Genomic DNA, 8,920 nt, shown 5'->3' on the forward strand with positions numbered 1-8,920 from the left:
GCATTATGACGTTTGATGGGGTGGGGCGGGGGTCGATGTTTGCGGGAATTGGGGGAGGGGGTGGGGAGGAGAGACGGGTTACTCGGCTCAAGCAGGACGGCGAACGGCACATGTGACAACAAACACAGCTGATCCAAGGATGCCGAATACCGCGCCTCCCAGGACACTGCTAGGCGACCACTGCCATACTTAGACTGAATCACCACTGCTCTCCACCAAGAACAGTGATGGTGAGGGCATGATGTTTACCAGTTATTAAGAGTATTTGTTGCCTTTACTATTATATTTTATATCCAGATGCAGTTACCAGTTAATAGTTTTTTTTTTCTGTGATAGTCAGAGAGGAGTTACCTTTATGAGTTATACGGATCCCTAATGTCTTTGCCGTCTGTAGTTTAAACAGTCATACAGATGCGATGCGTTTCAGGTACTGTGGGGGCGAGGGATGGTGAGGGTGGCGTGGGGTGCCCCGGGGTGGGTGGTGGCAGGCCGGGCGCTGCATTGGCCTGCAAACCAAGTCAGAAGCACCTTTCTGCAGTATTTTGAGAATCAGGGTCATCACGTTGTGTCATCCAGCCCTGTGGTGCCCTGGAATGACCGCACACTCACCTATGTTAATGCCGGCATGAATCAGGTTAGTGCTTGCCTAATCATTCAGCTTAACTTTAGATCTCAGATGCTACACATAGTGTAAGATCATCGTTTTGTATAGTTTACAAATGTTTTCTAACAATTTTGAAATGCATTGTTTTGTGACTTTATTATTATTTCTATTTTAAATGTGAGGGGCTTTGACTGGGGTTATCTTACATCCCAGATTAGCTAGGACAGTTTTGATTTTGAACTCCTGTCTCAGTATCCTGACCAGTTTGTAGAGTTTGTTGTAGAGAGAGAGTGAAGATAAGGTGCGGGTGATATTGGTGATTGTCAGGCTACGTGGTGTCAGGCACAATATACAGGCCCAACAGCCCTCCTGTTTGTCCCGGCTATGTCGTGGTACCATCACTTACCGCCATCTCATTTCATGGAAAATTCTTGTGAATTTTAATTTGATTATACTCTATTTACATGTGTAAGTAGTGGTGGCAGTTTAGTAATGGTATGAAGTGTATGTAAGCCTAGGGTTACAATACATCCCAGATTAGCCGGTGTCATCCCAATTTTTAATCAGAAATTTTGCCAGTTAGCTTATATAAAATTATGGTAACTAACTTTGACTAAAGACAATAAAAGTTGAAAGAAAAGTTTCACTGAAAGTGAAGTCTCTTGAAGTGTTTTAGAACAAATTACAGATATTCATTGGTGTAGTTGATCATGCTACTTATTTATTTCAATAGTTTAAGCCAGTGTTCCTTGGAGAGGTTGAGCGGCCGTGTAGTCGTGCCACCAGCAGCCAGAAATGTGTGCGTGTGGGAGGGAAGCACAACGATCTGGCAGACGTGGGTACTGACACCTACCACCACACCTTCTTTGAGATGATGGGCAGCTGGTCCTTTGGCGATTATTTCAAGGTTAGTATTAAAGAAAAATTGATAGCAAAGACCCAAGTTATTCTTTCTACCATTTTGTGCAAGTTTCTGTAAAGTTGAGCTGGCAGGCATTACTAGAAGTAACTGAAAGACAATATTTTTGTTGTTTAATGTACTTTTTACTAGTTTTTCTTCCAGTAAAGGCTGGGATTGTACGAGATTCAAAGCAAATTGTGTGGACTGGCATGAGTGATGTTAAATGTTGATATGTAGAAGCAGTTGATAATTACTGGAATATGATGATGATGTGTTTTAGGAGGAGGCGTGTGCTATGGCTTGGAGACTGCTGACAGAGGTGTACCAGCTGCCACCCTCCTGTCTCTATGTCACTTACTTCAAAGGGGATGAAGAGCTGGGTCTGGAGGCTGACCTGGAGGTGAAGCACATCTGGAGGGGTATCGGGTGTGTGGCACTTGACAGGCTTGGCTCTATTTGCATTATGTGTAAGGAATGTCCATATGACCATTATAAAAGGCTAGGAGACAACAAGTATCAAGTTTTTCATTAGCAAATTAGTAAATATCAACTCCATAATTTTGTTGATTTCATTTGTTATTATTTTTCTTTTTCCAGTAAAGTAAAAAAATCTTGGTGAAACCGATTGTAATAAATGAAATGTGTATTTATTGCAGTGTTCCTGAGGAGAGAATTCTTCCCTTTGGCATGAAGGACAACTTTTGGGAGATGGGAATGTTTGGACCCTGTGGTCCCTGCACTGAAATTCACTTTGACCGTCTTTGTCGCCACTATGCTGGGGAGAGAGTCAATCTTGGAGTGGAGGACCTGATAGAGCTGTGGAATATAGTGTTCATCCAGTTTGAGAGGTAGTGTGGTAGTTATGCTTCAGGGCTTGGCTGGTGTGTGAACCATTGCAGGAGTGCTGTCTGCTGCACAGTGAAGAACTTCTTGAGTGACTGTGTGTGAAGTGAAACTGGCTGGGCTTCAACATTAAGAGAGGGTTGTGTGTTGAGAGAGAGAGAGAGAGAGAGAGAGAGAGAGAGCTATATGTGTAAATCTTATTTATACATCAGTGTAGTATACATCAGGAACAGAGGCAAGACAACCACATAGTTACATTCACATTAACATTTTGGTCTCTGTACACTTATACTCCAAAAAAGACATTCAGTATTCTGTAAGGCACTCTAACATTTCAAATCAGTCCACTGTTCACTAATCTGAGTTGTTATCTTCAGACTACAAGATGGCAGCCTGCGGAACTTAGGGACCCACTTTGTTGACACTGGGATGGGTCTGGAGAGGATCACAGCAGTGCTCAACAACAAGTCTTCTAACTATGACACTGATCTCTTCATGCCAATATTCTCTGCCATCCAGAGGGTTTGTTCCATTCCATTTTCCTTCTGACCACCCTCACAACTGCTGAGTGGTACTGGAACACAGCTTTTTAACTTTTTTCATATGATTGGATTTTTATACTGAAAATGTTATATTCATAGGCAAAATATTAGAATTACTTGGTATAAAGTAGAATTTTAAGTTTAATCTTCACTGCACATTTGGTGGTCAGGATTAAAGAATACATGCATCTTATTCCTTGTGTGATACAAAAGGTAATTGAAAGGAGTGGTGTTTTGTGTTAGTCATTTGTTTAACATGTGGTATCAAGATGGATATCACTTAAACTCTTGTGTATCCATAGTAGTGGAAGATACTCCGTGAAAGGAATCATATATGTTGCATTAAGAGTTATATTACGTATTTACATAGAGGGAAAATATGCTTGGACAGATGAGTGGCAGAGCAGCCTACAGTGGTGGCTTCAGTTCAGATAACCAGTGCCTGGACACAGCGTACCGGGTGTTGGCGGACCACGCACGGATGGTGACGGTGTGCCTGGCCGACGGCATGTTCCCCCAGGAATGGTGAGTCACTTTCTCATTGTTGCAAATACTGGGTTGTGAATTGTATTACATTGCTTATAGCAATTAATTCTGCGAGACAGTTGCAAGATAGCATAATAATCCTGAGTGTGTGCCCTTACTCTGTAGTTACAATCTCAACCACATCATCAAGCGCTCCCTTTCCATCGGCTGCAAGCACTTTGGCTTCACACGGGGGCATGGTGGCCTAGGGGAGCTTGCTGGGGTGGTGGCTGAGACGCTGGGACAGGCTTATCCAGAGCTGGTGACACAGCTGCCTCGCATCACCACTGTCCTGCAGCACGAGGAGGAGGCCTTCTATGACACTCAGAAGGATGTGTCCAGGTGTGCTGAGGGAGTGTTTCTCTCTCTCTCTCTCTCTCTCTCTCTCTCTCTCTCTCTCTCTCTCTCTCTCTCTCTCTCTCTCTCTCTCTCTCTCTCTCTCTCTCTCTCTCTCTCTCTTTTTGAGTATGTTCTTTGGACATTACAAATCTTAGTGTTTGATGTCATTATGAACTGAACTTTTGTGGCATCAGAAATACCTAACTTTGTGTGATATATGCATTGTGCCTTCAAAATAATTTCTTAGTACTATTTCCATCATGCTTCAAAGTCAGACATGACCTACATGTAAGAAAAATGTTCTTATGTATTAATATGTCAAGTAGGATATGGTAAAGGTTCATATAGAAATTTTATGATAGTCAAGAGATTATGAGGAAACTTGACAGTATACAGAAATGTGATGAAAGTAAAATTCAATACTTTTACGTGCATTTCAGAGGCTGGAAAGATTTGGTTTTGGAAAGACCAGAGTTGGCCAGTGTTACCTGCTACCACATACCAAGAAGTGTTGAAGGCATTGAAGACATGCTCCCTCATCTGCACAGATGGAAAGAGCAAGGCAACACACTCCCGGTGCTGCGGCACACAAACTGTATGCCACCTACGGCTTCAGTACCGCTCTGATTAGTGAGCTTGCCCAAGTATATGGTCTTGTGGTGGACGAGGAGGGACTTGAGGCGGCCATGGAGGAGGCCAGACAAAGGGCAAGAGAGGGACAAGTGAAGGCTTACTATGGCATGGAAGTGAACAAAGATGGAAGGTTACTGCAAGACCTCCATGCATCAAATATACCCTTGACTGATGACAGTGCTAAATATCTTTATAACACTGACTCTCAAGGATGCTATGAATTTCCCCCTGTCAAAACAAATATCCAGGCATTGGTTGTGGATGGTAGCCGAGTGGAAAGAGTCAGAGGCAATGCAAATGTTGGTGTCATCTTAGAGGCAACCAATTTCTATCATGAGGCAGGTGGGCAGGATGGGGACACAGGCTGGCTGGAGACAAATGGTGCAGAGTTGAGAGTGAATTCTGTGGACAACATTGGTGGCTACCTCATTCACTGGAGCACACTGGAATGTGGCGAGGTGGCAGTGGGAGACACAGCTGTGGTCAGGATATCTGAGATGCCACGGATGGGTTGTATGAGGAACCACACAGCCACACATCTCCTCAACAGTGTCATCAAGGCCATCACAGGTAAAGGTGGTAGCTTTGACTTGCATTATTTTGTGACTTTGTTATGCAGTTTTTTTCATCCTTTTTTACTTTCTTTGTCCAAACACTTATCACTGTTTTAATGCAGGCAGTGTTTTTTATGCCAGCAAGAAAAGTTAGGCAACACATTTTAACTACTTTTTTTTACTTTGAAGCAGATTTGCAGGTTCTTAAGATTCAGAATAATAGATTTGTACTTGATGAAAATTATGTTCGTATGGTAATATTTGTGTAATTGCTTTATCTATGGAAATTATTTTTGATGTTTATCTTTTGCTGTAACAATGTCATTTAAATTTCTCTTCCTTTCAGAACTCAAATGAAGTGATGGGAATACCATTTAAAATTGCACCTCTTTATGATCTTCACCTGCTAAAATGAATAGAAATGTTCTTCAGAAAGCTCTAAATCAATTTGAGATAGAATGGTGAAGTATTAGCAGTGATGTGAACAGTTAGTCAGATGTGTGTGTGATGTGTTGCAGGTGTGTCATGCCAGACCTCCTCCAGAGTGACTCCTGACTACCTCCTCCTACAGCTGCACACCTACCAGACCCTCACACCCTCAGCCCTTACTGAGGCACAGCACCTCATCAAGGTGACCTCACTCTATATATGTATTTATTTCCTGTCACTGTAATCTGTATAGGGTTGTTAGGTTAGAAATCACCTTATTTAAGAATATACAAAATGTTGATTTGGTGTCCTGTATAGGAAAAAAGCTAACCACTAGGACTAATTGTAAATACCAGATGGTCACATACAAATAATGACTTGTGTTTCAGAAAAGAGTATAATATTCCTCTTTTCCAGACTTACATGCATTGAAGCTGTAGCTCCTGTGGGGCCTTGTGATTTTAATACTTTTAGCATTCGTTCCTCTATACAGAGTTGGATAGCCCAGCGGTGCCCCATCCATCGCAGGACCATCGGCTTCCAGGAGCTGCTGCAGGAGGGCAGTGTGACTCTGGTGCCTGGGGAGGTGTACCCTTACTTTGTGCATGTCATCTCCAGCAGGGCACAGAGGGACAGTGCCATGCAGGGTGGTGAAGCGGGCTACCTGGAGTCCATGGAGCCATGCTGTGGCACTCATCTCCTCAACACAGCACACATTGGCACCTTTGTCATTGAGAGTGTTGTAAGAGACCTTCAACTTCTTATAATTCCTTTAGTTTTTTGTTCAAGGAATATTATCTCAGTCTTAAAACAGTCCACAACACTTCCCTATGAACTCTGCCATATTCTTTCTATAGAGTTTTTTTTTTTTTTTCTATCATCACATGTTTTCATTATTATTTCTTCTCTTACAGTGATAACTTTTCTCTGATACACATGGCCACAGAAAGCAACAATACTGTGATGACTGGAAGAATGTGTCATGATGTGTATTTTTCAGAGCAAAGCCGGGCAGAGCAACACAAGGATACGTGGCTTGTGTGGGGAGGAGGCGGCAAGAGCAGAAAGCAATGGTGCGGCTGCCCTCCAGAAGGTGAAGGAGTGGAAACGCTTGGTTATTGAAGCCACCAGTGCAGGAGCAAAGGACAGGTGAGGAATGTTTGTTGTAGGGCCAATCATGTCCACCTTGCTGGGGGAATCAGACTGGTCATCTTTTATAGGAACTTACAACATATCTTACTTGCTATGTGCTTCAAAACACTTATCATCCAGCTCTAGATGATCCTTTATGTCTTTCTATAGTGACTGGCACCTGTGTTGGCATTGTTTTGTTCCTTATTTCTACAGAGTAGTATTACTCTTACATGAACAGTAACATACCCATACCATTCATTATGTACTGATATTAGAAAGGAAAAAGAATACCTGACTAAGTTCTTTGTCCAGGCTACTTCACCTTGACCAGGAGATAAAGGAGTGGCATGCCGATGTGTCTGCCTCGCTGCTGCCTCACCTGGCTCGCTGTTTCATCAGCCAGGCTGTGGAGGACCTGGCCAGACTCTTGAAGAAGTCCATCAGGGTGGATGCCAATGTGGAGGTGAGTGGTAATTCTTTTTATCTATAACTTTTCATGAAGACTGAAGTTCATAAAATGGTTACACAATTACTAAAGGAGTTCAGGATTTAGATTTATCTCTCAGGCTGGCAGGATTACACGCAGGGCCCAGGCAAAACACCACACACTCATGCATACATTATTTACGCTCCTAGCCTCTTCACCGCCTGGCTAATATTATTTCTTACTTAACAAAATATAGATCAATTGTAGGTATTGCAGAGTAAGGACAGCAGTAATGATGTCAAGTGTTGTCTCAGATGGCCAATGAAGTGAAGGACATCATGAGCAGACAGCCAGTTGGTGCCATCATTCACCTGGTGAAGACAGACTTTGGCACCAGCAAGCCCAAGCTGCGGCAGGCCACCAAGATTGCCAAGGACCGCCCCGTACTCCTGCTGGTGAAAACTAATGGGATGGTGATGGCTCGATGCACACTGCCAGAGGTGAGAAGAAAAGTGGTTCCCTTTTTTTGCATGTTGTGTGTACTACTGTAGTCCTGTACAGAAGTGTTGTACTTTATGAATACTTTGCTTTGATGTACGAATGCAGAATTGATATTTATGAATGAAAATCTCTAAAAAACTACAACATAGTAGAGGAGTGTCAAGATACAACTGGAACTAAACTGGCATTGCATAAACACTTTCTTATCTCTGCTCTGTGGGAGTAGCAGTTGACCAGATTTTTTTATTTTTACTTTGTTAGTCAGTCTCTTTTGCATGTAAAAGAAATAACTTGGATAGTTTTGGTGGGAAAAGTGATTCTATGAACATTTTGTATAGTGTCTTTTGGCTCCTGGCCACTGTCTTTCAGATGTAAGGAAAAAATCAATCAGTCTTTTTAGGAACTAACTTGCTCTTGTCAAATTTCCTCAACTTGTAAAGAGAGAAAAAATATTTAGTGTCTTCCTTCCTGTGTGATGCAGGATATGGCAGGGCAGGGAGCCTCAGCACAGAAGTGGCTCAGCTGTGTCCAGGAGTCAGTTGGGGGAAGCGTTGAGACACCCCCTGACAAGAGCTCCAGACTGGTGGCCAACCTCAGGAGTCCCAAGCTGAGGCCTTCCATTCTCCAGGAGAAGCTGCAGGAGGCTCTTCAGGCTTCTAGTAAATATATAGAGAAATTTTCCATCCATGCAGGGGAGAGTTCTTGAGTGGCTCTCAGAGGTAGACTTGTACAGTGTTGTGTTTGAATAAATGTACTTATTTGTTTTTACATTGCTTTGCTTGGCCATGTGGAAGGAAAGGTGTGAAGTGAGATGATTAAGGGAAAATATTTGAGTATGCTAGATGTGGTGGAAAAAGAAGAGTTATTTAAATGATTAGAAGGACAGAGTGGTGTAGTGTATGAGGGCAAGGAGTGATTATGGGAGATAATTGTATCTAAAGTCTGTATGGTCTCTCTCTCTCTCTCTCTCTCTCTCTTGCATCACTTGGTAGAGCTTTGCAAGTTAAATATGATAGTACAGTACATATTACCATAGATAATTTTACATATCTATTGCACAGTGAAGGGAGATAAACTCAACAGGGAACATGCAAAGGTCTCAATGAATAAGTGATGTGTGTGTGTGCGTGTTTGTATGTTTGTTTGTGTGTGTGTGGTGCTTGTTCTTACCTAATTCCATCTTTACAGAGTTTGAGTCAAGCAGGTTATGTCTTGTCTTATTACTTTAATACTGCTCTATCATATTTCTTGTGAGACTATAACTGTGGCATGGAAGACTTTGTTTATTTTTTTCCAGTGATGTTTTTTGATGTATTACTCAGTCTGGATAGCTTCAGTCTCACTCTGTAAAGGTGAACAGTCACATAGAACTCAATGAAATACTATTATAGGTACCTCTCACCTATGCCAGAATTTATGCCATCTAGCTCTTTCCCTATGAAGCAGTCACCCAGTCACTCGCCAGGCTGACCTTTACACTTGTCATGG

At 42.4% G+C, this 8,920-nt stretch overlaps 1 protein-coding gene across 1 annotated transcript; it reads left to right on the forward strand.

The window, feature by feature from the left end:
• Positions 1-70: 70 nt before the first annotated feature.
• Positions 71-8,198, forward strand: LOC123514354 (alanine--tRNA ligase, mitochondrial-like). The gene is given in 16 exon segments (XM_045272222.1): positions 71-230; positions 428-634; positions 1,338-1,511; positions 1,786-1,931; positions 2,162-2,353; positions 2,726-2,870; positions 3,282-3,415; positions 3,542-3,757; positions 4,195-4,316; positions 4,319-4,957; positions 5,460-5,572; positions 5,864-6,112; positions 6,371-6,519; positions 6,817-6,967; positions 7,246-7,431; positions 7,914-8,198. Coding segments are annotated over 16 exon segments (3,051 nt in total). The 5' UTR covers positions 71-227; the 3' UTR covers positions 8,139-8,198.
• Positions 8,199-8,920: the final 722 nt, after the last annotated feature.

The sequence above is a fragment of the Portunus trituberculatus genome, chromosome 37 (assembly GCF_017591435.1).
Source record: "Portunus trituberculatus isolate SZX2019 chromosome 37, ASM1759143v1, whole genome shotgun sequence".
Lineage (NCBI taxonomy): Eukaryota > Metazoa > Arthropoda > Malacostraca > Decapoda > Portunidae > Portunus > Portunus trituberculatus.